Source organism: Clupea harengus, chromosome 19 (assembly GCF_900700415.2).
Source record: "Clupea harengus chromosome 19, Ch_v2.0.2, whole genome shotgun sequence".
NCBI lineage: Eukaryota > Metazoa > Chordata > Actinopteri > Clupeiformes > Clupeidae > Clupea > Clupea harengus.
In genome coordinates this window covers 23,916,256-23,944,254 of record NC_045170.1, presented here as the reverse complement: position 1 = coordinate 23,944,254, position 27,999 = coordinate 23,916,256, and the positions used below count along the sequence as shown (strand labels likewise).

General features: G+C 48.2%; 2 protein-coding genes across 2 annotated transcripts in view; both read right to left on the bottom strand.

Moving 5' to 3' along the window:
- Positions 1 to 41: 41 nt before the first annotated feature.
- Positions 42 to 7,107, bottom strand: bmp8a (bone morphogenetic protein 8a). Its single transcript, XM_012815500.2, has 7 exons — positions 6,437 to 7,107; positions 4,289 to 4,481; positions 2,831 to 2,979; positions 1,116 to 1,310; positions 943 to 1,019; positions 474 to 584; positions 42 to 200 (listed from the first exon to the last, which is right to left on the bottom strand). Exons 1-7 carry the CDS (start codon positions 6,936 to 6,938, stop codon positions 51 to 53), a joined length of 1,377 nt encoding a protein of 458 aa, XP_012670954.1. The 5' UTR covers positions 6,939 to 7,107; the 3' UTR covers positions 42 to 50.
- A 2,275-nt stretch (positions 7,108 to 9,382) lies between these two features.
- macf1a (microtubule actin crosslinking factor 1a) overlaps positions 9,383 to 27,999 on the bottom strand; it is a 181,710-nt gene continuing 163,093 nt past the window's right edge. Inside the window, 22 exon segments of the mRNA XM_042710701.1 lie at positions 9,383 to 11,544; positions 11,800 to 11,908; positions 12,282 to 12,398; positions 14,703 to 14,914; positions 17,683 to 17,745; positions 18,435 to 18,552; positions 19,531 to 19,548; positions 20,550 to 20,624; positions 20,824 to 20,978; positions 21,113 to 21,275; positions 21,503 to 21,651; positions 22,136 to 22,247; positions 22,422 to 22,610; positions 22,853 to 23,125; positions 23,924 to 24,118; positions 24,434 to 24,593; positions 25,004 to 25,173; positions 25,369 to 25,488; positions 25,910 to 26,116; positions 26,783 to 26,938; positions 27,225 to 27,407; positions 27,800 to 27,928. Coding sequence (XP_042566635.1) covers positions 11,306 to 11,544; positions 11,800 to 11,908; positions 12,282 to 12,398; positions 14,703 to 14,914; positions 17,683 to 17,745; positions 18,435 to 18,552; positions 19,531 to 19,548; positions 20,550 to 20,624; positions 20,824 to 20,978; positions 21,113 to 21,275; positions 21,503 to 21,651; positions 22,136 to 22,247; positions 22,422 to 22,610; positions 22,853 to 23,125; positions 23,924 to 24,118; positions 24,434 to 24,593; positions 25,004 to 25,173; positions 25,369 to 25,488; positions 25,910 to 26,116; positions 26,783 to 26,938; positions 27,225 to 27,407; positions 27,800 to 27,928 — 3,312 coding nt within the window. The 3' untranslated portion in view covers positions 9,383 to 11,305.

Sequence of the window (27,999 nt, the reverse complement as noted above, 5' to 3'; positions counted from 1 at the left end):
AGTTGTTCGCAGAGTTCTGGGGAGCCCTAATACAAGGGGCAGAGGGCATACTATAGGCAGCCGCAGGTCTTGACCACCATGTTGCGGTGCTTCTTGAGGATGACGTTGTTGTTGTCGTCGTAGAAGAGCACAGAAATGGGGCTCAGCTTGGTCGGGGCGCAGCACGCTTTGGGCACCTCATCTGGCTTCATGAGGTGAACCTGGTTATGGAATCAGGACAAGTTCAATTATGTCATCATATTTCATTTCATTTCATTATGTATGTGTTGATATGCTGTTAGTATCTATGTGAGTGTGATATATGGTCTATCCTTAAAGCGAAATGACTGTGATTGAATTATAGAAAGACTGAGAGAGTAGTGGAGAGAGAGAGAAAGAGAGAAAGAGAGAGAGAGAGAGAGAGAGAGAGAGAGAGAGAGGCAAAGCTGATATACAGTAAGAATGGCAGGCTCAAACAGAGCAAAAGAACTGACCACTAGTTGGATCATGGCATGGTTGGTGGCATTCATGCAGGCCCCTAGGGGATAGTCACACGCTCCATCACAGTAATAGGCTGAGTAACCCCGTGGAGCCAACACCCAGTCCTGAGGGAGAGCGAGACACACACACACATACACACACACACACACACACACACACACACACACACACTCAAGTCACGTCTCAAAAAAAGAAGACAAAATTCGACCATGTTTTTGTTCTGCACGTATTATTTTGCGGATTTTTCTATCAACATTTCTACAAATCTCATTTAAGAATTGTAACAATCAGAAAAAAATGCAGTTCACTACTCACATCTGAGTGACCAGGTCGCAATACATATAAATGAGTGCGTCCACAGTTTGTGGACAGTATGTTCTACAGGGAAATAGATGGCCTTGACCAAACCACAAAATAATATGTTCAGATGTGTGTGGATGCCATGTTTGTGAGAAAGCTAACCTTCCAGCCCAGATCACTGAAGCTCACATACAGCTCATGTCTTTTGCATGCCTGCCGGCCACTTGAAGGAATCTGATCTGTGCACAGAAAGGTAACCACCATTAATCACACAAAGGATCATCCCATCTGTGGTTTACCAGAACATTCTCCGTGATTCCTGTGTGTAAGCTCACCAAACATTCCGGGCCGGTTAGGGTGTGGTAGGATATATTTGGTTTTTTTATTCTTGCGGGGGTTGTTGCGGGGGAGAGCTCGAGGAGGGCGGCAGGGGGCCTGGCTGGCCCGAAAGAATGTCACCATGAAGGGCTGCTTTGAGCGGGGGCCCCGTCGCCCGACCAACCCCACCCATCCTGCTGACAGTGACCGGTCTGAAGGAGAGGTAATGAGGATGATTATTAACACAGGGTTGCGTCTGATTCCTTGGTGACATTTGACCTCACAACATGCTATGAATGTGTAGAAATGTGATCCACAGCACCAGTCCATGAATCTGTCAAAATCTTAAAAAGAATATTTTTAATAATATTTTTAATAACTCACTGGCAGTGTTGAGCAGATTATGGTAAACTGTTACGGTTGCCAAATTACATGATTAAAGATAAAATCAGCAAAACAGGCTTAAATAGGCTGTGCCTTTACGTATTATATGCTTTCAACAAAGTCTAATCATTTATATTTAGGGCCTTCAATAATACTGTGTTATGGTGATAGTATAATGGGATGAGGGAAACCTTTTTCAATGATACCAGCTATCTGCCCACTAACCCTTCCTACACCTCTCCGACCCCAATACTGGAGAAGGTAACACACTGTACCCTGAAGCTCCAACTCAAAGGCCAAATAATCAGACTACAAGACTGTGAACTATACATGTCTTACAGATGTCCAGAATGACATCTGTTGAAAATGACACTGGAAAAATGGCAAGATATTTATTTGATTAACCAGAATGAAACAGAACAGCTAATCTCTAAAACAAACCGGTCCACTTAAAGCTTTATTTCATTTGCAACTTAAAGTGACATCACATAAAAACCGACAGTGAGTCATATCTGAGCCTTTCCAGAATCAGAGCTCCTCTCTCTATGTTGCCATGGGCTTCGCATAATGCTGACAAGGTATGAGAAGATTACATCCACAAATTCAACTCTTTCCTATAAAAAGGAAACCACATTTTTTTAAATGAGTCTTTTTTTCCACAAGTACTCCCAAAAGAGATAAATGAAGAGAGTAATCAACAGTTACATATTTCTGGGTATGAAGATTTGATTTAGCCTGTTTAGTCCAGTGGGTTTCCAATGACAATTCCAATCACAGAAAATATTTGTTCCATGCCATGTGGATATAGTTCACCATCAATACAGCAGATATAAATTACAGTGAGTAGCAATATTGTTAGCTAACACATTCATTTAGCATGCCTTTTGCTTTCAGAGAATTGTAGAAGATAGATTGAAAGAATTAGAGTGGCACATTCATGATATTATGATGCCATTTAGCAGCCTGTTGTTTCCATTTTAAGATGAAAGACGCTGATTCTTTCTAAAATCCCTCCTTTTAGTTAAGCATCATAAGAAGCCACAGCTTTTTGCTCATAACTTTGTTTACCAATGTCATATACTACAAGCAACTAACATTACAGGCAACTCACGTTTGTGTGTATTACCTGGGAATTATACCTATAACCTTGGTTTTGTAAGCACCTTGTGTGTATGGTCGAGCTATCTGAATACATAATCAACTCAGAAACAAGTCATATCATGATGTCCAGCTCTCTGAAGTAACTTGTGTTATTATGAATGGGCTTACGCTGGAGCCACTGTACACATGTACTAACGGCAAGTTATTTCTGAGACCTTCCCAACCCGACCCCCACCCGGTGCCTCACCCTCCTCCGTCTCCACGTAGAGCCGGATGCCCAGGTTGCTCCGTGGGTTCAGCAGCCAGCGGTTACTCGCCGAAGTCACGTCAAACGCCAGCCAGCCCTCCTGCCCCGCTGGCACTGACTGCATGTCCAGGAGCACCAACTCTGGCTCCCTGAAACAGCAGCCATCACAGTCATGAGGTTTAGAAATGTTATACAAATATATGCCATATCAAATCAGTGATACTATATCGGGATGTTGCAGCTATGACTGTACAGTGAAATATATGCCTGCATGTATGACAGCGTAAGTAGTCCCCTACATCAACATAGGGTAAGTACAGATGTCTGAGAAATTGTGTGAGCAGCTGCTGACGAGACCACAGAGAAGAACATCTACATGTGAGAAATGGCTGTGATTGCACACTGATCTGGAGTCTGTGGAGGAATATGTCGACATCCATCAGCATTTGTGCATATGACCACGAATGAGTCATGTATGTATTATGGGCCCTCTGTGTCCCCAGTTGGCCTTGTACTGCCAGTGCAAGGGCGGGGGTGGGGAGAACTTCTGCACATTAATGGGTAAGGACACAATTGCGTGACTACTGACAAAACTAATGAGTGTATACCTAACCAGATAGCGGAACCAGATTGACCAACTCATCTGGCAGCAGGAAATAAAGAAATAGATCAGATCTGAAACTGAAATACTATTCAATCTTTCGCGAAATACCAAATTATGTAACTTTCCACAATTTGACCGTGTACGATATGACTCTACCTGATTGCAGCCAATGAAAAACACCATGGGCCCTAATTTGATTGATAGGCAATGAGCAAAGTAATGAGCGACGTGCAAGTCCGTCACATACACCAAAGCTATTGTGTGGCGTGTGGGAGCATTGCGCTGACCCACCATCTTGCTCATGGTATTAAACTGGCTAAATGATTTTGCCAAGTTATTAAAATAGCTTTAGTTCAACAGCAGACTTAGCGCATTGCTTTGCCTGCTGCCCGATAATGCAATTAGGGCCCCATATGTGTCATTAGATTCATTTATCAGTATATCAATATCAAAAGCATTCATTTACTGGTCATCAACTGCATGATGGCATACTGTCAACTGTTGATCAAGCATCATCTGGCTCAGTGGCTATGCCCAGAGGTAAATGTTTGAAAAGTAAATGCAGATCAAATGCAAAACAACTCTGTGGTTTAACAGTTGCTGACCAAAGAGGGACATTAAATGAGTGAGAAACTCGCCACTCTGGTGAACTTGTGACTATATTCATGTGCGGACACAGACATCACCAGCTCATGTATGATGGATGTTAGACAAAATGTCCAACGTGCAACAGTAGCTGCCAACATGATGAAGAAACCACACATGTGGAAGGCAATAGACAGATATTTTAAATCTAAAACGACAGAGAATAACGACATGGTTTTGTGTTTGAGTGGTGGCTGGGACTGCATCACCTGTGTCTGTTCTCTCGCTGGATCTCATAAACAGAGATGTGTAGCGTGTGGTTGGCCCTCTGGCCCATGGTCAGCGTCTTGTAGATCCGAAACTCCGCCGCCGTCACGGTCTCTCCCTGTGGGAGGGGTGTGAGGTCGAAGCGAAACTCCTTCCAGTACGGACGTGGTTGAAGCAGGTCTCGCTCATGCTCCACTGGAAGGGGGACAATGAACACATTGATGAATTACAAGCACTGCTGGGTTCAAAGGGGAGGTTTATTTGTTATTGGTCGACCCACGAGACAGTTGCAATGATGACAAAAGACAAAATCTTTCCGTTGGGACTGTTCTGTTCATGTGTTCATGTGCCTGTTCATGTGCCAGAAGCTTGCTGGCTGTCTGTTGAGGCTTACATTATTTGAGGTATAGCAAGCCCTCTGTGCAGGTCTAAACTGTCAGCTGGGTGTCAGAGGCATCTGTTTAACAACTTTCTTACATACTGTATCTCAGGCAGACAAAACTGGACTACACAATCTTATCTATGGCCCAAGTTTCTGCAATACAGCTCAACTGCACGTAGATCACTAGGTATTTTGGGCATTCTACAATAGCCTCAGTTTCATTGGAACTCAGGAGCAAATTCAGAACCTATACACCTATCAGAGGCTTCTTTAGCAAATTATTTGGTTTTGTCTGGAATATCATGGATAAATATCATTGTGAGTCATCATCATAGCAATGGAAATTGCTGCTATGTTTCCTCATCATTGAGCCATAAAGTTCATATTTTCAAAAAAGAGCACGGGTCCGAGCATCGATCCTTGTAGGTATTTATAACTAGATTGTCAGTGAGACTGACAGACAGACAGAAACAGAAACTGAAACAAACGGTCGCATGGAGAGAGTAGTGATGAGAGAATGTTTCAGCTTGGGAGAGGAGAGTGGACACCAAAAAGCAGCCAATGATCGAAAGGGAACAAAAAAAGAATGGAAGACAGAAGAAACATATGAGTGGAAGGAGAGGTAGAGACAGACAGACAGATAGAGCACAAGAAGAATGGTAACAAGAGAGGAGTGAGTGTGTGACCTTGCTGAACACACTGGAGCAGACTGACACCCCCGGCCGGTACCAGAACGTTCTGTAATTATACCCCACCAGCACAGCAGCCCAACAGCACTGCACCACTAATTACAGGCTGCTCAGATATATATAGAGAGCCATCCAGCAGTATTTTCATCTGCTGAGTGCTGCAACAGGGCCTGTAATTCTGCACAGCTGTGCTCTCTGAGCCGCATCTCAGTGCTCAGACCTGGACCATGGACCGCATGGAATGGTTCACTGTGGAGAGTGGACCTGGCCTGAGAGAGACTATTCCTGTTCATACAGCTTGTACTGTTTTTAATTGTCTGATTGATCTGTTTTAGCAGCCACAAGGTAATGCACATAGAATGTGATTGTTCTTTTTTTTATAGTAGTATGACACTGTGATTTATTTAACATATACCACACACAGACTGCACACAATCATGTTTACACTGGTGATTGTGTCCAGCACTGAATCAAGTGTTTTACGGCCTACAAAATAGTATCTTGGGGACATATAACATAAATAAAGACAATACAGTGATTTCCCAGGGTCTTCTTCTGAGAGAGAGGAAGGAGACAATTGGGCAGAGGATGTTTAAACTTATTCTGTGATAAGAATCAGAGCAATCTGAACTGCAACAGGAAAACAGTCTTTACAGTGATAGTGGGAATGTCGGACAGGAAAACTAGGAAAACTCTGCATACCGCCCAAGAAATATTAAGCATAATCAGCATACTCATCTCTGGTAATCATCAGTTCAATCTTATTCACCAGAAACCGCTGAGTACACCCTTACTATGTGACTGTGTCTTTGGGAAGGATACTCAATGAGTATGGCTTGCTATTGTACAACATAAACTCCTTGCCATTGCCATTGTACTGCATTGTTCTGTTGACATCTGCAAGTTTTACATTCTTAGCTCACTACCTTTTATCAAAGCCCTCTGATGGTCTTGAATGGAGCTTGTTATTGACCCCTGAGGAAAAGGTCTTTCTCTATTTCCTATACCTTGAGCACAAGCCACCATGACAGCCATCCAAACACACGTGAACTTTGACCCTCCCCACGCCCATCACTCACCGAGGTTGACGAAGCTCATGACTGTGTCAGCCTCGCTGACGACCGTGCCGAGGGGAGGCATGTGCGTGCTGAGGGTGGGGAAGGCGTGAGTGTGGACGTGGCCCGTCCCATCGGCGGCCAGCCTGCCCCCCAGGCCTTCCTCGCCCTCGGACACGGCGTGGTACAGGTCCAGCATGAAGAGGGGCGCCGAGGACGGGGGGCGCAGCGGAGGGTGGGGACGGGGGCGTCCCGGCAGGCCGAGCACGGAGAGGATCTCGCGCTGCATCTCCTTCTTCTCACGACCGCTCAGACGGCGGAAGCTGGAGTGGACCACCCCCTCCACCCCTCCCCACACACACAGCAGCACGCACACGGGCAACAGGAACGCCAGGGGGGATAATCTCCTGCCCTGGCTCCGGCTGACGCTACTGTGTCCTTTCCAACAGCAGGGGATTGTGTGTCTTCTGGAGCTGCTCCTATTACAATGTCTTGCAGAGTCCTGACTTGAGGGATCCACTGCCATGATTATACTTATGTCTCTATCGTTATGACACACTTTAAGGCTCTGAAAAGCCACGCCACTGGAGTCTCTTATGCTCTTAACCCAGGAGTATCACTGGTTTAGAACAACCCAGAATGTTCTGAAACTGTCACTGCACCAGCAGAAAAAGTGGCTATCACAATTTGGCCAGTACAAGGAGTCGCCTCACTGACCTGACCGTGCACGTTTTTTGTGTGTTTGGTTGTTTTTTATATCTCCTGGAAGATAGTCCTCTGTGGTACGTGTTTCATTAAGAAAGGGCAGTGTTTTCTGTTCTCATTGCTTCTTTTTCTCGTTCCTTACCCTGGGTACACTATTCATGTGTCTCCAGACCGCTGCGACGCTTGCTCCTTGAAGAAGCTGTTTTATACACAGGTTCAGAGGAAGGAATGACTAGCAGGAGGAACAACAGTCCGGGCAGAGGAACATAAACATGTATTTTTCGGCGTTAGCGAGTCGGCTCCTAGCGGAGTAAACTTGGAGAGGCATGAAAGGTAAGAGAGAGAGAGCAGGTGGACGTCTGCTGGGCACCGACAGAAATGTGATATATGAGTCACGAAGAAAATAAATAAAATGGGTCAGACGCACAAGTGAGTCTTTCTTCAGAGGTTCCCAAATCAAATGTAACACCTGCCAATTCTCCAGATCCGTCAGCAAGCCTCAACATGATCAAAACCACACTGTATATCCACCAGGCATGGAAAACACCCACAGCAATCTTCTAACTCCAAACTTTGGATCTCAATACTCCTTACACTTGAATCGGTTGCATCTACATGGAGCCAGACTTTTTTTTTTCCGCTCACTCTCTGAAAATCTCTGAAAAAGTTTCCATCTTCCCAAGAGAAACTGATCCTTTACTCTTGACACAACACAAATCATACAGATTCCTTCAATCCTTCAATTACAAGTCCAACAGGAGGGCGAAACACATTTCTGTAATCCTACAACTGTAGCCTCCAGAAAGCCCTCTGGTGCTCCTGTCCCTCGTAGTCCTCTTGGTCGGACGTGCAGTGCAGTGTGTAATCACTGAAGCCTGCACATCACAGGATGCCCCTTTCAATGAGGGTGTTTCCAAACCAAGGCTGACTCCCTCACTCTCTCCACAGCCCTTGATGACTCTTCTCCTCCCTCCTCCTTCTTTATACCCTTTCATCTCTCCTCTATTCATCCACCCTTTTCTACTGTGTTATCTAGTTCTATGCCATTACATTTGTTTACAGAAAAAAACAGCAAATGAAAGGAGGTTTGTATTTATCCAATCCAATATTTGCAAATGTAATTAAGGAAAAACATACAAAGAAATGACTTTGAAGTCGACCGAACAGATGAAGTGTAAATTCCTTCATCCATCTTAATCCGGGGTGGTGAATGCCAGTTTGTGTTTGTGGCACACGCGGACCTCTGTGTGCAGAATTTTGCCCTCCGGGAACGTTCTCAAATATAGTGCAGGGTTTATGTTCGAGCAAGTGTGTGTGTGTGTATGACTTCAAACGTGCCCAGCTCTGTGGTCACTTTGAAATGCAGTCACATGGCTTCGCCACAGAAGCCAGACCGACGTGCCAAACCAAGTGGAAAGCAATGTGGAATCCCCACTCAGGTGCCGAGGCTAGTACAGGCAAACGTGCTGTTCAGTGCTCCTGTTTAGTGCTAACTTGGTGTCGCCAGATGATTTTACATGTCAAGAGTTGGAGTGGACTGCAGAGAAGGCAGTGTGTGTGTGTGTGTGTGTGTGTGTATGTATACGGTCAGCAGTACTCGGGCTGTGGTGATGACATGTATGTGGGAGAGGATGTGAGTGGGTTTAAATATTTGTATGTGAACCCACACACACGCAGCTGCAGAATAAGGCCTGTAAAACACACAACACACACACACAAATGTACGACTGTGAAACACCACCCTTCCTAAACCCCATCCGCTCTGTGCAAACCCCAAACATATACAGAATCCAGCTCAGGCACATACACACACAAACACGGTCCGAACACACAACAACACACAAAACACGGTCATGACACTACTGTCATGTTCCCCTCCCACAAGCTCCGCCCATGGACTCACTGTCCACGACACATTACAAAACGACATACACAGCCATGAACAACATTTACAACGTCATACACAAGCCCATCGACACACACATTTACAAACGCATACACAGCCATGAGCACACGACAATGACACAAACAATATGCTAGCTAGCTTTTGCAGGGTGTAGTCCTGATCACATCGGGACGTACTTGCCCTCATCACTAATTACTCATTTACTGTTACTCCATGGAATTAAACACACACAACACCACACACACACACGACACACCACACACACAACACGACACACTCAACCTGTGGGTCTCTTTCCTAAACTCCACCGAGTGGGAGACGAATACTAATTACATGTCAAAGACCACATAACAACATAATATTTTACTGCAAGCATTATTTTAATACAAAAGAACAAAAAAAGTTTTATAATCTTATTTTTTTTTCTTTTACACAATTTCACCCCCCCCTCCCCCACACTCTATTTCATGTTACACAGACCGGAACAGAATGGAAAGGCGGATCCTTTCGACAGCTCCTCCTTTCTTCCTAGAGACAATAAATAAACACGAACCACCTAACGATATTGCTCACTCTCATTAGGTTCGCCATACACCTCCATTCTCATTGGAACAAACGGAGGAACAATGTTTGTCAATGACAGAGACAATTTGAAGAGCCTATCAAGGGGAGGCAGCTGAGGGGGGTTGGGTGGGGGTTAGGCAGAGCCCCAACACTATCCCATCACCCCCTGAGGTCCTCCTCAATCATGTCTGAAGATGCCGTTGAACCTACACACAGTAGGAAGCCACTTTTGACAGGATCTGGGATTTGTAGTCATAGGTGAAGAAGGCCACCACTGGAATCGGTCAACTTCCTTGTCAGTTTAACCACAAAAAACATGATCAAGTAAACTACTCTAGGAGAGGCAGTCTCCAGGGTTTTAAAAAGTCTTCATTATCATCATCATCATCATCATCATTATCAGAATTCTTTTAATACTAGTCACTCTCCATAGGTGATATGCTCCTGTACGGAAAAATAAATACACATTTTCTTATACTAGAAAAAGGAACAAAAACAAATACAATAGGATTATAAATTAATCAGAAAAAAGAGACATTCACAATTTATTAATTTTTGCATACTGTGAAGTGACGTAATGACCTTAAAGACCTTCTTGTAACTTGTGAGGAGGAAGCAGAGTTAAAACAAACACATGAACACATGGGTTACCATGACAACATCAGCGGATTCAAAGGGTGAATGGCGGCGATGCGTACGGTCTTGTACACGGTCTTGGTGATCTCTAAACGGTGTCTCCTGGGTGTCTATGAAACAGAGGGGCAGTCTGCTGGGCTTCTGGAGTTTGGTTTGAACACAACCCAACACACACGATTGGAACGTAGGGAAACACGTCGCTTCAGTCAGATCACTAAAGAGGGCTGGAGCACGTGTGTGTGTGTGTGTGTGTGTGTGTGTGTGTACTTGTGTTGTATCATGTGTGAGCCTCTGCACACCATAGGTGTAATGGCTCCCACACAATCCCCAGCTGGACTACATTTGTCCATTCTGTGTTGTTTTTTTTCTTTTTTTTCCGCATAACACTGTGACCACCTCCTCCTGACATATTATGGACCCTGTCATGTTGCTGTGGCGTGAGGTAAATCCCCTTTGCTCCTGTAGTCCTGCACCCAGAGTGACGGCTGGGCTTTGCATACGGATATGCTGGTCACAGTCACTCTGGATCAGCCAGTCCATGGACAAATCGGCCAAACAGAAGATGGTCGCCCACTGTCCTTCCCTATACCCCGTGGAGTCCTGTACCAGTTGTGCTGTAGGGTAGTGTGCAGGTGTGTGTGTGTGTGTGAGAGAGAGAGAGATAGTCCAAGTGCATGTGCTGAAGAATCAGTAACCCGCTCAGGGGCAAAAGAAAAAGGTCTATAAGGTGTAAGTAAAGACAATGGATCCAAAGTAAAGACAATGAGAAACACAAATAAGGCAGCATCCTGTGGTTCTACCATTAGTCAGAGCGGAGCGGAGCGGAGGAGGTTATGGAGCAGCAGCCCCTCTCCCGTCTCCCGTCTCCCACCTGTGTGGAGGAGAGAGAGGGGGGGGGTGGGGAGGGGTCGCGTGGGGTCGCGTGAGTCTGGCCCCAGCCTTGTGTGTGCTGAACTCTCTGGGCCATCGGAGCTGGCCAGCCTGTGTGTGTGTGTGTGTGTGTATCTGTAGAAGTGCCTGTGCTGTGGCCCTCCTCTTCCTCCTCCTCCTCCTCCTCCATTGCCGGGTTGAGAGTGGGCACACTATTTCTTCCCGGCAGGTGTTTTGGGGCTGGGCGCCTTCTTGGAGATGGTGGGGATCTTGGAGGGCTTGCTGCCGGGGCGGCGGGGCGTGTCCGAGGTGTCGGAGCAGGCCGAGCGCGTCTCAAGGAGCTCCGAGGCGTCCGAGGCGTCGCTGCCCCTCCGGCTGCTGGCACGACTCCCTGCCCGGCTCCCCGCCCGGCTGGCTGCTCCACTGGCTGAGGTGGGGGTGCGCTTGGAGTCTAGACAAGAAGAGAGAGGATGAGGTTAGACAGCAGACAGTGGCCAAGTCAAAGCACTGCCAATGCTGACAGGTCTGCTCTGGGTGACTCCTAATCCCCCTCATCTTTTCTCCAGTTTAGATCGACTACCTTCCATAGTTTGATCTATTGCCATCTACAACGGGAGTCACTTTGTAGACATGAGATTAGTAAAAGCTGATACTAAGTCGGCTTAGGTATGAACGGCACAGGTGTAAAGCGCATAGGAGAGCTCACCTGGGCGTCCCTTGGATGCAGAGCCAGGCGTGGCTCCTCCGTTCTCCCCCGTCAGTGACCCACGGCTGGAGTGGAATGCCGGACGCCTTAATTTGGACGATGCTGTCCCCTGTAGGTGTGGTGGACACGTGTCATGTTACAACTTCTTTAGTAAGTTGGGCTGAGTTTCCTAAAAGCTTTTAAGTGCTCTAACTATAAACAAATTGTAGAGAGAGTATTATTTCGTATACTTACTCTTGCGTCATTAACTGTTGCACTATAAAGCTTTTGGGAAACTAGGCCTTGGGTATGTCCATATTAGCATGCTAACTACTGCTTTGTTAACCCTTTGTTAAATATTAACTAATTCATTAATGAATAGATACATGTCTCAGTGCAGACCGGATTGGTTATATTTGGGTGGTGAGGGTGTGTGTCTTGTCAAGTAGCAGTTAATGTGTTAGGAGCGTTACGGGGTAGCAGAGAGGGGGCGAGTGTGTTACCTCTTGCCCTGGGGTGTGGGCAGTGTGATCTGGACAGGACTGGCACTTGGTGGGAGTTGGCGTTTTACTGTGTGCCAGCCAGGGCTTGGCATAGCCCCGCGAATGAGAGTAGGACGACTGGGAAAACAGGCAGTGAGACACAGGGATGGACAGAGGGGGAGAGGAGGAGGAGGAGGAGGAGGAGTGAAGGATGACAGACAGAAAGGGAAGAGAGGGAGGAGAGGAAATGGAATGGGGTGTGTTTACAGGTGAGGGTGAGTCCAACCACAGGAGTACATGGATGAAATCAGAATGATCAAAAGCAATGGGAAGGTATGCAGGGGACAAAAAGGACAAAAGAAAAAGACAGAACAACAAATGAAACACGGGACGAGATGGCAAATGAGACAGTGATCACCATGAGACCGAGACTGAGACGTGCACAAACAACTCAATCAGACAACACACTCACACGATTACGAACATCACAAGAAGTAACAGACACCACAACACACTCGTATGAGCAAACACACTCACACAATCATGAACATCACAAGGAGTAACAGACACCACAACAAAATGCACCAACATGACAGAGTGATGGTAGTGTGTGTGTGTGTGTGTGTGTTTGATTTTGTGCTGTTTTGTTTAGCATTTCACTGCAATTAGTTCGAATTTCAATCAGACACTAATGAGTTGTGATTGGGACTGTGAAAGCCCCCGCTGTGCTGTTAAATGTTTCTGAGGATTCTGGGGGTCTAGCAGGGCAGCAGCAGCAGCAGCAGCAGCAGCAGCAGCATGTGATGATCTCAACAGAACAGAAGAGCTCCCAAAGCAGAGAAGAGCTATATAAACATTTATGCACAAACAGATGCCATGGACATGTGCTCACACAAACATGTTTTCGTGTGCCGGTTGCACAAGTGTTTATGTGAGGTGTGTTTGTGTTAATCAGTTCAAAAATAATGATTACTTTAGCTGCTAAAAAAAACATTTAGACAATTTTGATGGCAAAAACACAATGGCCCTCATTCTCGAACATTTTCTGAAGTTTCTTCTGAAATGTTTCTTACGGGCTTCGGAAAAACAACGTAAGCAAAAGACATCCGCCAAATTCATGCACGCTTGAAAATGCGGTCCTACGCAGCAGAAGTTTTCTGGGCTGTGCTCCCCCGGAAGAGTTTTCTTAAATTGAAAGCGCGTTCTCGTGCTCCTGAATTTGCATACATACACGCCCTGCCAGCTCCTTATAAGGGCACGCAACCGTAGTGACGTGTGCAGTCGGAATCGACCGAATCTACACGAAAGCAACTCGTAAACGAGTCATGTCAAAGCGGTTTCGTGTACATTACATTTAGTCATTTAGCAGACACTTTTGTCCAAAGCGACGTACAAGGGATAGAACAGTCAAGCTACGAGCAATAGAGACCTAGTGTAACAATAAATACTACTTTACATAAGAAATAGAAAAACGAAATAGGAAATAAAAACGAAGTGCAGGAATGTAACTGCTATAAGTGCAAGTTAAGCACTAGTCGAAGTGCCAGTTAGGAAGGGAGGTGCTCTCTGAAGAGTTGGGTCTTCAAAAGCTTCTTAAAGGTAGAGAGGGACGCGCCTGCTCTGGTAGTGCTAGGCAGTTCGTTCCACCAACGTGGAACTACTTGAAAATTCTGGATTGCCGTACTTGCACAGACGGCAGTGCCAAACGACGCTCACTAGACGAGCGCAGCATTCCGGTGTAGTCCTTTTATTTATTTTATGACATCACGGTGCCTCGTAGAATCATGACTATAGGCCTACATGTGAAACGTAATTGTTAATGATACTTTAATCCGAGGATCTGTAGAGTTGATGTGAACGCAATCACCAACGATTTCTCACAAATTCATTAACACGGAGAGTTTTCTTAAATGCGATTCCTCAAAAAACCACAAGATGGCCCACGGGGCATCACGGGGCCATCTTGTGGTTTTTTAAGGAATCGCATTTGAGAAAACTCTGGCCGAGTTACGACTGCTATTTCGAGTTCGGAAAGTCTTCTGAAGTTCAGAGCAAATCCCAGATGAGAAAACTTTCATGAATGCCGAATGTTGTCCTAAATCCAATTCCTCTTAAATTCCTCTTAAATTCCTCTTAAATTCTTCTTAACTGCGTTCGAGAATGAGGCCCAATTTTCTTACCTCCACCCAAAACATAAGACTATTCTTTCAAAACATAAGGCTAGTTTCATATTACCAGTGCTACATACTTCAGTGCTATGGAACAGCTACAAATTAGCTGCCATGGGAAAAAAAAGAACACCTCCTTTTTAGGCTAATTTTCCTGGGGGAAATCTGGAAATAAACATAGCTAGACGTTTTGTTGTATGAAGAGAGAGAACAGGTGGATGTTGATTCTAATAATCCCCCCCCCCCCGTATAGCGTCTGTCCAATGTAACTTACCCGAGAGGAGGTGGTCGGGGTGGGGGGTCCAGAAGGCAAAGAGGCACAACTGTGGGCACTCTGGGAGGCTGAGGAAGAGGAGCGGGTCGGAGACGCGTTGCGGGACGAAGGCTTGGAGCGGCGTCCCCGCGAGCGGAACGCTGCCAGCCCCTGGGAAGCCCCCTCCGGCAGGATGAACTTCTCCCGCAGCTCCAGATTGGTGCGCCCCCGAGCTGCAGAGAGGAGGGGGAGAGGGAGAGATGGAGAGAGGGAGGGGGGGACAGATGGATACAAATGGAGGTTAGTTTGGATTCTGGATTGGGGCGGTCCAGTCAGTCAGGCAGAACGCAGTGAGAGTGAGAGAGCCCGTGCTGCCCCTGTGAGGGGGTCTGCTGCACACACAACCAGCGCTCTGGGGGGGGGGTCAGGGGTCACACATCAGGACAATATGTGTGTGGAGTTGGGGGGGGGGGGGGGTCAGTGGTTGGTGTGAGGTGTGAAGGGTGGGTGATGGTGCTGGGGAGGGACTAGTCAACAAGTCCAGCCTGGGGTGATGGAGCCGTTTAGAGTAAAGCACACGAGAGGAAGCCCAGCCTCTCCTCTGCCCCCCCCCCTGGGCACTGACTGCATGGGGAGTGGTGTGGGGGAGCGCTCACATCAGCACAATGCTCACACACACATCCAGGGGGGGGGGGCATGCCTGGCTCAGCGTTAGAGGCACACACACACACACACACACACACACAACACACACACACACACACCACACACACACCCACAACACACACACACACACACACACACACACACACACACACAGGGCACACACACACGGTCAGGTGCCCTCTGCCAGCATTCAGAAACACACATCAGCTTCAGCCTCATCACACAAAACACAGCCCAGAGCAGCAGCCATGACAGGGGTGACGGGGGAGAGAGAGAGCGAGAGAGAGAGAGAGGAGAGAGAAGAGAGAGAGAGAGAGAGAGAGGAGAGAGAGAGGGCAGAGAGTGAAAAAAGAATGAAATGGAAATGTGAGTCAAAAATGAAAGAGGGAGGAAAGAGAGATGTAGGAGAAGAGAGAAATGGACTAGGAGGAGAGGAGAGAGAGATGGAGGAGAGAAGAGGAGAGAGAGAGAGAGAGAGGAGAGGAGAGGAGAGAGAGAGAGAGAGAGAGGAGGAGAGGTGGAGGAGAGGAGAGAGAGATGTCAGGGGAGAGGGAGAGGAGTGAGGGAGAGAGGTGGAGGAGAGAAGAGGAGAGAGAGAGATGGAGGAGAGGAGAGGAGAGAGAGAGAGAGAGGAGAGAGAGAGAGAGGTGGAGGAGAGGAGAGAGAGATGTCAGGGGAGAGGGAGAGGAGTGAGGGAGAGAGGTGGAGGAGAGAAGAGGAGAGAGAGAGATGGAGGAGAGGAGAGGAGAGAGAGAGAGAGGAGAGAGAGAGAGAGGTGGAGGAGAGGAGAGAAGAGAAAGACAGAGAGGTGGAAGAGAGGAGAGGAGATAGAGATGGAGGAGATGAGAGGAGAGAGAGAGAGATGGAGGAGAGGAGAGAGAGAGAGAGAGAGTGGAGGTGGAAGAGAGGAGAGAGAGAGAGAGGTGGAGGAGAGGAGAGAGAGACAGAGAGAGAGAGGTGGAGGAGAGGAGAGAGGTGGAGGAGAGGAGAGAGAGAGAGAGAGGTGGAGGAGAGGAGAGAGAGGTGGAGGAGAGGAGAGAGAGGTGGAGGAGAGGAGAGAGAGAGAGAGGAGATGAGAAGAGGAGAGAGAGAGAGAGAGAGGTGGAGGAGAGGAGAGAGAGGTGGAGGAGAGGAGAGAGAGAGAGAGGAGATGAGAAGAGGAGAGAGGAGAGAGAGAGGTGGAGGAGAGGAGAGAGGGCCAAGTGCAGCAGCAGCAGTGCACTGTAGCTGTGGTCAGTAGCCGTGGACACACCCCTCGCCGTCTCCACTAGCAACAGCAGGCAAGTCAATAAATGGGAGCACCATGTAATTTCTGCCCCAACACCAGGTGTACCCTGTAATTGGTTTCCTGAGAGCAATCACATTTAAGAGTGCTTCAAATGCTATTAGAAAACCCAGGAGGCCACTCCCTGGTCCGCTCCCGGGACTTTTAATCATTCCATTATGTTTAGGAAAACTGCTTTCAGTCGATCATTTGGGATTCATCATCAAAAGAACCAAGACCAGGGCTGGGCAGTCCTTCGTTTGTACAGAAAGCATGACACTGCCTGGCACACAGACATATTACCCCCACACGAAGGCTCTCACACACACACACACACACACACACACACACACACCACACACAGAGTCACACACACACACACACACACACACACACACACACACACACACACACACACACAGAGTCACACACACACACACACACACACACACACACACAGACAGAGCAGATGGACCCATAGCTGGACAGATGGATTTAAAGAGTCAGCATGTAGGGGACATGATGCATGATGTCCGACAGTTAGAGACAGACAGACAGACAGACAGACAGACAGACAGACAGAGAGAAAGAGGAGATGGTAGGTACCTCTGCAGCAGAAATAGCCAGGGGTGACTGTCACTGAGAGACACACAGAGACAACATGAAGAAATCTCACACACTCACAAACACACACACACACTCCCCATAATAATACACACGACAGGCAGAATTACACAGCTTTCAGGGTATTTTTCAGGAAGAAAACACACAGAAACACAGACAGGCATGAGAATCTGTCCTGTGAGCTTTCGCAAATACAAAACACACACAGTGAGCAAGCCACTCGACTGGGTCCCAGGGGGACTAGTGTCCCCACGTCCCCCTTGTCCTGGGGCCCCTGAGGTGAGTGAGAGACAGGCAGCAGCTGGGGGGGGGGGGTTGTTTAGTGTCACAGTCAGCAAAGCATAGCGAAGCAGGAAAAGAACAGAAGGTGTGAGATCCAGAGGAAAAAGGCACAAAAGCGCAGAGAAAGAGAGAGAAAGAGAGGGAGGGAGAGAGAGAAAACCGAACCTATACGAGATGAGATGGAGCTGCTGGAGTCGGAGCGAAGGATTTTAAGTCCAGGATGTTGTACTGAGGAGAGAGAGAAAAAGAGAGGGGGCGGGGAAGAGAAGGAGGGAAGGAGAGAGCTAAGGAACATGCACCATGCACTATCAAATCAGAAAGGATGAGAGAAAGACGGAGAGAGAGATAGAGAGAGAGAGAGAGAGAGAGAGGAAGATGGGCCATGCATATGATAACCAAAAAGAGGAGAAGAACAGAACGCAATGAGAAATGAGAGAGATGTAATGTGAGATCTGGAGAAATGGAGAGATGATTTCATATGACCTGGAAGGACAAACGCATGATGACCCCAGAGGAATGGAGTGAGAGAGAGAGATAAAGAGAGAGAAGTAGAAAGAGAGAGACAGCTCGGAGAAGGAGAGCTGTGACAGTCGAGGCATCTCTACAATAGAGGAGTTTACTCAATAGACCTGAAAGTGGAAAGGACATTGAACTAGGCTGCCGTGTGTGTGTGTTGGAAGTGTGTGTGTGTGTGTGTGTGTGTGTGTGTGTGTGTGTGTGTGTGTGTGGAGACAGAAATATTATGGGAGGTTGTATATGTGTGGGAAAGAAAATGTGCATGCCTGTGTCTGTCTGAATAGCTGCTTGACTGTGAGAGAGAGAAAGTGTGTGTGTGTGTGTCTGTGTGTCTGTGTGTGTGTGTGTGTGTGTGTGTGTGCGTGTGTGTGTGCGCGTGTCTGTGTGTGTGTTTAACTCACCTCGGCATGGGTCGTTCTTGACCAGGAACTCATCCAGAGCCATCCAGCCTCCACCCACACGCACCATGACGGTGCTGCGCAGGATCCTCACCAGACGCAGCTGCTGGGAATCACCAAACTGAGGGATGAAGAGAGTCATGGGGGGGAGGAGGAGAGGAAGAGAGGGAACAGAGAGAGGAAGGAAGGAAGATCGAAAGAATGAGAAGAAAAAGAATAGATGCTAGAAATAATGAGGTCTTCAACACAAATCAGCTCCATGTAAAATACGGCCAACTTGTTCTGCCTTCCCCACACAAATCACCCACATGCCACAACTCACTCACTTGATTCCTTCAGACACATTTCCCCACAAATGATTATGTTTCCTGATTTCATGTTTTGAAGTCAGATCAATTATAAGACAGCTTCAGAGAGTTAGAAGACATCATCTCACTGATTTGAGATCAGATCAGTTCGAAGACAGACAGCTTCAGAGAGTTAGAAGACACATCATCTCACTGATTTGTAGACAGACCCCCACCACCCAGAAAACCTCCACCAGTGCAAACAGGGACAGCTAGCCCTCTAATCACTTGAAACCCTCAAGTCAGCCAGTCAGTTCACATTCACCCCTGTAAACACCCCGTCACAGCAACCCACGGAATCACTGCCAGACCATCCCTCTTATAGCATCCCAAAAGTATTCACACAACAGATGCCCAAGGACACACGGGGCAGAGGCCGACGCCTGTGAGACACGCCCACATACTGGCACTGCCCGCATCTGCTCTCTCCCCCCACGCCTGCCTGGGCAAGCCAGCCGCTTTGGGTCAGTCCGTCTGCCGTCTCTTCCTGCCAAACAGGACATGCCTGGTCACCAGAGGCTGCAACCGTGGCGTCCGTGGAATTTAGCGTGACCAATAACAGCGGGCGGAGGAGGAGGAGGAGGAGCTGATGACCCGGAGAGACAGAGCGGGCGGAGGGAGAGGCGGGCGTCAGGCGGTGCCAGAGATCATGGGGGGGGGGGGGGTCTCACAGGCCTCGCAACCACCACACCAAAATAAATCAGTCAAATAAACAATAGAACACAGCACACAGCAGTCAGCAGACACTTTACCTGGTTTCCAAGGAAGAACTACAATAAATCCAGCGGACATGGAGGGGAACAAAAGAGAGAAGAAGAGAGAGAGAGAGGGGAGGAGAGAAACATAAAGAGGTGAAATGAACATGTAAGGCAAACTGTTTTGATAACCAGCTCACATGTGAAGTACTGCTAGAAAGCTGAACTCACTCGAAATAGTTTCACTAAAGTAAATCCTCTTAATCTCTCAGAATTGCCAGAGGCCTGACTGCTATTTATTTTGACAAGGCTTTGAGGTCCACTGGGCTGATTTCTCCTCTGTAATGATCTGCTGGAGCAGGCAGTGCGATTGGGGGTGGATATGGGTGTATGAGTAAGGCTTGCCCTGGGCTCTCTGCCATAGACAGGTTAGAGTGCTCCTGAAGTGGCTGAGGCCAGAGCAGTGGAGAAGACAGAAGCAGACAAGAAGAGGGGAAAGCCACAAGTGCAAAGACAAACAGACAGACAGACAGACAGACAGACACAGACAGACAGACAGACAGACAGACAGACAGACAGACACACAGACAGACAGACAGACAGACAGACAGACAGACAGACAGACAGACAGACAGACAGACAGACAGACAGGTGCTGGGAAGCGTGATGGATCCAGGGCCTGTGCAATGCAACGAGGTTAGTCTGAGGTCACGGTTTCCATTTCATTAACCCAGGGTTAATGATGAGGATGATGATGAGTGCGTGATGAAGGACACAGGCTGGCAGTGGGTAGTGAGGCTCATTCAGGGTTCACGGCAGCAGTGATGTCATTAGTTTGGCTGGTGGGCAGCACACGGTTGCCATGGTAATGTGATGACACATACACATCAAAGATGAAATGCTCCTTTAACCATTTATGGCATGAGTGACATAACTATAAACAGCAAGACTTAAATGAATGATAATGGTCTATTTACTCAACTAGAGGAGGACTGAATAGCATGTTTAAATCCCTGGCCTACAGAACTGCTCTATCAAGTTCAGTGAGATCAGGCTGATGTCGGGTGGAGACTTACCCTGTATTTGTTCTCCCCAATCTGCTCAACCTGGAACCTCTTGGCACACTTACACTGGGCCACCTGCCTGGTGACCTGGGGTCGGAGAGAGAGAGAGAGAGAGAGAGAGAGAGAGAGAGAGAGAGAGATAGAGAGATACAAATGTAAAAAGATTATTCTCCAGAGTAATTCTTCAGCCTTCCTGGACACTGAAGGTTGTGAGTCTGTAGTCGTCACGTTCACCCCACAGCGGGACAGAAATGTGGTTGTTTTATGGTTTTATGGTGTTTCTTGCCTCGTCCTCGATCTTATCGGCATCTGTAGTTGGTCTGTAGGCATCCTTGTTGGGGTGCAGTGCTGCCACAAACTCATAGTAGTCGATGTAACCGTCACCGTCACGGTCAAAGATGTCAGCCACGGCAGACATCTCCAACCGGCTGGTAGGGAACTCTGTGACAAGAAGAAATGCAAAGTCAACCATGAAACTCAAACTCTCATAAAAGGGGGGGATGATTAGGACACAAGACCGTCTTCTTATAGATTTGAGATTAGTGTGTGTGTTTGGGTACTGAAGGTATGCGTACTTGAGGCCAGGATGCCATCAATAAACTCCTGTCGTGTGATCTTGCCGTCCTGGTCCTTGTCGATGCGTCTGAAGAAGTCCATTACGCGGGACTTCTTGTGGTTCATCCAGCGCATGTACTTCTTCCGCCAGACATCAAAGTCAAAGTTGGCAAACTCCTTGAGCTGAGGGACACAGACACACGAGGACATTAGGACACAAATACATACATACTGAGGCGGACCACTCTGAGGTAACTGATGTAGGACTACCAAACGATAACTCGCTCAAGAAAACTAGTAGACTAAAGACAAAAAGGTGGTAAAACAGACCAGTAAGAGTTTTGGGTCGTGTCGGTGAGCCACATATGACAGTGTTAATGGTAAGATATGCATAGCTATTACTGAAATACCTCTTCCAGCCTGTCGAGGGCGTCGTTGAGCTTCCTCTGCCGGTCGAGCGCGAGGAGCCACACCTGCTGCCAGCGTGAGCACAGCTGCGTGAGGCGAGGGTTGCCCCCCGTCACCTGCACCGTGGGCTGCTGCTGCTGCTGGTGCTTACCTGCACAAGAGGGGGGTGTGTGAGAGCATGTTTAGCACCAGCCCGGGGTTCTCATAGCCAGCTTACCATGTTCTTCCTTTGCCTGACACGGTCTACACAGGCATGACTAAGGGTGTTCAACTTTGCCTATCCAGGTCTACTGAGGCATGACTAAGGGTGTTCAACTTTGCCTAACCCGGTCTCCTGAAGCATGACTAAGGGTGTTCAACTTTGGCGGGCCAGATATTTGTGCTCCTTCACTCTTGTGCTTACGTGAAGATGTGTGTTTGTTTGTGTACGTGTGTGTTTGTGTGTATAGGTGTTGGCTCGTGTGTTTGTCAGATGTGTGTTTGTATGTGTGTGTTTGTGTGTATAAGTGTTTGTACGTGTGGGTTTGTGTGTATAGGTGTCTGCGCATGTGTGTTTGTGTGTATAAGTGTGTGTGCGTGTGTGTTTGTGTGTATAGGTGTCTGCGCATGTGTGTTTGTTCGATGAAATGACTCACGAGTTCCCCTCCTGTCTGCAAGGCTGCTGGGGGTCTCAGATGGTTTCCTCTTGTAGGTTTTAGTGACACGGTCAACATCAGGCTGCTTCCTAGTCATCTCCTCCATAAACAACTGAGAGTGAACACACACACACACACACACACACACACACACACACACACACACACAATGAGCGACGAAACAGTGATCACGACTTTCCATCAGACCAGTAATACACAACACAAAAATGAGATCAGTATATCATGACCAATGAAAAGCTGAGGAGAAAGCTACGGTCCCACCCACCTGGTGTTCCGTCATTAGTGATTTGAGCTGGGGGATGTCCTGAGGGAGGGGCTCCGTGTCCCGCTGAACGAGGGTGGTCTCCGCCCACTGTAGCCATGACAACAGCTCCTCCAGCAGCGATGCATTGTGCTGCAGATCCTTCAGTGCAGTGTCCAGACGCTGCTCGTGCTGTTTGGCCCATGTCAGCACCTGTAGGAGTGAGTTTGGTATGCTCAGTGATCACAGAGTGAATACCTCCAGACAAATACTGCTAATCAGATGTCATCATTTGTTTGTATTGAAACCTTCTGCACAAACGCTGTTTGTTAATATTGTTAGGCTATGTGGCAACACAGTCACACAAACAGGCACACACGCACTCTCTCACACAGACACACACACACACACACAGACACACACACACACACACACACACACACACACACACACACCTCCTCGAAGCGCGCCCTGATGATGGTGATCCAGTGTTTGATGGTGGTGATGCAGTCAGGGTGGCACTGGGTGAGGATGGCCTCGCCCATGCCAGCGGCGCGCGTCACGTCGGCCCGCTTCTCCTCCACCGTCTGCATGAAGTCCCTGTGGCCGCGGAGGAGCACCTGCAGCGTCTCCACATCCTCGGGCAGCACGCCACGGAACCGCAGCGTCTGCTCCGCCTCGGACAGCCACTCCAGCAGAACCTGCACCGCCGCGCGGAACTCCTCAGCCTGGGGGAGAGAGGGAGGGAGAGAGAGAGAGAGGGAGAGAGGGGGAGAAAGAGAGGGAGAGAGAGAGAGAGAGAGGGAGGGAGAGAGGGAGAGAGAGGGAGAGATGAGGGCCAATGTTTATTCAGGCCAAATAACAGAAATGTCACAATCCAGTTCTGCAGTAACACCTCACATATTTACTAAACCCACTTACAAAGGTCATTATTCACACCACAACGAAACATTATTATAACACACCAACACTACACAATCAACTAAAAAAGAACCCCCTCCCCTACATATTTTAAATCACATTCCCCTCATCTGCAACCGAACACAACAACGCCCCCATCCCAAAACAGCAGAAAACCCCATATCATTATTTGTCAATTTATCAGAAGCATATTCAATTTAACCCGGCCACCCACCATCCCCATAGAACACTCTGCAGGTTCAATTGAGTCACCCCCAAATATGTTATTTTGTTTACCCACTAAAAGAGAGAGAAAGAGAGAAAGAGAGAGAGAGAGAGAGAGAGAGAGAGAGAGAGAGAGAGAAGAACATGAAAGACTGAGGAGGAACATAGAGAGAGGCAGAAGGACGAGAGAGTGATAGTAAGAGTGGGTGATACCATGTTACCAGTAAAAAAAAAAAAAAAGGGTAATTTCTGTTCAAGCACTCCCATACGGTTTCTATCCAATTATTTGCAAACAAACAAACAAACAAACAAACAAACAAACAGGTGTGCCCCATAACATCTGCCTCACTCCTGCAGACAGACAGCTGTTCAGACGAAGGGAACTCCTCTCGCTGCCTTACCTGTTTGTGGGCCTGCTGAAGGCGGGTCTGCTTGCTGACGGACAGCGCGCACACCGTGTCCCAGCGGTTGCTAAGCTCCTGCAGCTGAACTTTGACCCAGGCGGTGTCGTCCCGTCCGGTCTCCATGAGGTCGCGAGCTGAACGCTTCAGCACCTGGATGTTGACGGTCCTCTTCCCCAGCTCCTTCTGGAAGGCCTGTTGCCATGACAACCACAAACCCCTCAGTAAATTAAACTCCAGAGCAGCACACTTCTACAGAGCTCTTCCATCTCCATTTCACAAAGGATGCCGAGGCCTTGGATTAAAATGGCTGTGAGATTCTCATTTCTGAGAGAGCACGCAACTCGTAACAAATGCGTCTATCTATCTATTGGTCCTCACAGGAAACAGTCGCTGTGTATCGCTGTGAATCTGTGATGTTGGTCGTGTCCAGTATTTTTTCATTTTGAAAAACAAAACTAATGTATCAACTCTCACTCTATTTTTCTGTCTGATCTCTGGCTCACATACCTTGTGCGAGTCCATGAGGTTGGTGACCAGGTCCAGGTCTCCGTGCACGTACAGGTCCTCACTGAGCTGAGGCTCCACCCGGTACAGCCAGTCCACCAGAGCCTGCAGAGCCTCTGCAAACTGACCTGAGAACAGCAGAGCCTCTTCCAGCTTGTGCTGCCTGAAGGTGGGGAAAGACAGGAAAGAGAAAACAAATGAGTGTGACCCGGGGGAATGGGGAAAGACTCTCAGTTTGCACTTTTCAAAAGGCTACTAATTATTCATTAGACACTGACATAACACAGTCACTGTAAGAGAAGCCTTAACAACCACTGCTTGACTATTAGGCATTGTGATGAGAAGAATCATGGAATACCCTATATATCATTTCCCTCTTGCAGCAGTAGGGGGCACTGCTGTTGGGGTGTCACGGCCTCATATTGGCCTCACTGCCACCAACACACAAACACCACAACCAGCCGACGCCTGGGGATGCTGGCCCCATAGACATATAAACATGTATATATATCTATTAATACATGTATATATGTCTGCGTCTGGCCCTACGCCACTCTGCTCTCTTATGCTTACCTCTCCACGCTCTTCCCACACACGGTGTCCCACTTGTCCCGCACCTCCCCCAGCAGGTGGTCCAGCTTCTGGGAGTCGGAGGGGAGGGAGGCCTTGTCTCGCATGGCCCTGCCTGAGCGTGAGGTGGTGTCATACACCGGCTGCTTGGAGCCCAGGGCCTTCTGGAACTCCTGCGGAGTTGAAAGCGAAGGGGGTGTTAACAATGTCACACATGCTAATTACAACGGAATGATGATGATGATGATCTACTTTTACATGAAGTAGATGAAATAGAAAGAGAAAGACTAAATGAGTCAGGAAGAAAAGATCAGGGAGAAGAAGGGAATGAGAGAGAGACATTTTCTTAGACATCTGGTCAACTGTACCTTGTGTTTGGCCAACTGCACTTTGATCTTGTCGGGCTCATTGGAGATCTCCAGCTCTGAGTCCAGTCTGCTCTCGGCCTCCTCCAGCCAGTCGGTCAGCTTCCTCTCGGCCTCATGGAACTGAGCAGCACACACACACACACACACACATCAGCCTCCACGAGTCTACTATTCATTTCAGAATGTCTACAGTGAAACTCATTCCAATATATTGTTCTGTCCACTAAACAATGAACTATGTGTGCTTTGTAAAACAGCCAACTCTGTCTTCAAGAGCTGCCCCACTCTCAACCAAACAATGATTATTCTTTTATGTGACCAAGATTAATATAGCTCATACTGCCTTGCCAATGTAATTTAAGTCATTACTACCACACAATAAACTTAAAGTTTTCCATAAATGTGTCCTTTTCAGGACAACTTGAAGGTTGTCCTCAGTCAAAACCTGTGGGGCCAAAAGCAGCTAGCATGCTGTCTTTCTAAATGTTTGTGCCCATTCCGCCCTCCATCCACTCCTGTCGTGTGCCCATTGCTCTCCTACCTGTTTGGCCCTCTTGCGGGCCTCGTCCAGGTGTCGGCCGCGGTCCAGCGATCGCTGCACCAGCTTGTCCCAGCGTGCCTGCACGCTCAGGAGGAGGTTCTTGATCAGAACCACGTCCTGCTTCAGGCTGGCGAAGCGAAGCTGAGACCCGACCTTCTCCAGGGCCAGAACCTGCTCACGGTGGGTGTTCACCTCATTGACAAACACCTGACGGAGAGGACAAGAGGGGACAGAGAGACAAGAGGGGACAGAGAGACCAGAGGGCACAGAGAGACCAGAGGAGAGGACAGAGAGACAAGAGAGAAATGAAGGGACAGAGAGAAATGAAGGGACAGAGAGACAAGAGGGGACAGAGAGACAAGAGGAGACAGAGAGACAAGAGGGACAAGAGGAGACAGAGAGACCAGAGAGACAAGAGGAGACAGAGAGACAAGAGGGGACAGAGAGACAAGAGAGACAGGAGGAGACAGAGAGACAAGAGGGGACAGAGAGACAAGAGGAGACAGAGAGACAAGAGGGGACAGAGAGACCAGAGGAGGGGACAGAGAGACCAGAGGAGGGGACAGAGAGACAAGAGAGACAGAGAGAAATGAAGGGACAGAGAGACAAGAGGGGACAGAGAGGCAAGAGGGCAAGTCAGTATTTCAATATATAGATACATAGAGAATGATATGTATTTATATATTCTACTTGATATATGGACAGAGACAGAGACATAAGCATGACAATAGGGGGCAGTATTTCATATTTCCTACTCTCTACCAGCTGCCCAGCTTGCTTTGACTTTGACTGCAATAGTTCTATGCTACTCATCAATGCCCCGTCACTCTTCACACGCTGTCTTTAGGACACCATTGGCCTGCTGGAGCCCACCTTGTGCTCATCGATCTGGAAGAGCACCGTGTCCAGGATGAGGCTCGGGGGCTGGGCCATGTTGAGCGTCTGCTCCGCCTGCGTAAGCCAGTTGATGGTGGCCTGAAGGGAGGACTGGAAACTGGTGGCCAGTGATACAGCCTCGTCCAGTTTAGCCTGAGAGAGAGAGGGGGGAGAGGAGAGGGAGAGGGAGAGGGAGAGGGAGAGAGGGAGAGGGAGAGGGAGAGAGAGGGAGAGAGAGGGAGAGAGGAGAGGGAGTGAGAGGGAGAGAGAGAGGGAGAGGGAGAGAGAGAGAGAGAGGTCACCAAAAATGCTGAGCTTGTATTTTCAGTAAACACTCTTTGTCTGCATCAAGTGCTGACAAGAGTCTCTTTTGTTTGGAGCTGGCTTCTCCAGCTGACAGAAGTAAATAGATGTTTTCAAGGACAGAGTTTGGGCTCACCCGTCGGTCGTCCATCTTGGTGTTGAGGCTGGCCCACTTGTTCTGCAGCATGGCCAGGTGCTGTTGGGTCTGGGTGGCGCCGGGTCCCCCCTCCTCCCCACCACGGGCCAGGAGCGTCGACTCCCCCTGGTCCAGCAGCCGGTGGTACTGTTCAGCCCGCTGGACCAGCTGCTCCTGCACCTCCTGCAGGTGCAACACATACACTGCATTCAGGGCTGTGTGTGTGTGTGTGTGTGTGTGTGTTTGGGGGGGGGGGGGGGGTATATGCCTTTCTGTTGATTTCTCTCTGTTTGTGTATATGTGCGTGTTTGCATACGTCCCTTAGCACTGGGGGTTGGGGGTTTGTATGTGTGTGCAAGAGCATATGGACTTAAGGGCATGTGTGGTGTGTGTGTGCCCTCATTATGTTTATCTAATTATATATGTGTGTGTGTGTGTGCGCGCGTGTGTGTACCATGTGTGTGTGTGTGTGTGTGTGTGTGTGTGTGTGTGTGTGTGTACCATGTGTGTGTGTGTGTGTGTGTACCATGTGTGTGTGTGTGTGTGTGTGTGTGTGTGTGTGTGTGTGTGTGTACCATGTGTTGCTGTAACTGCTCGCGGGCCGTCTCTGGTAGGCCTCCAGTGGGTTTAGCGGCAGACAGCTGGCTCTCCGTCCGTCGCATCCACTGCAGAAACTCCTCCAGCTCGCCATGGAAACCCTCCGCCTTGGAGTGGAGCAGGAGGAGAGGAGAGGAGTGGAGAGGAGGAGAGGAGAGGAGAGAAGAGGGGAGGAGGA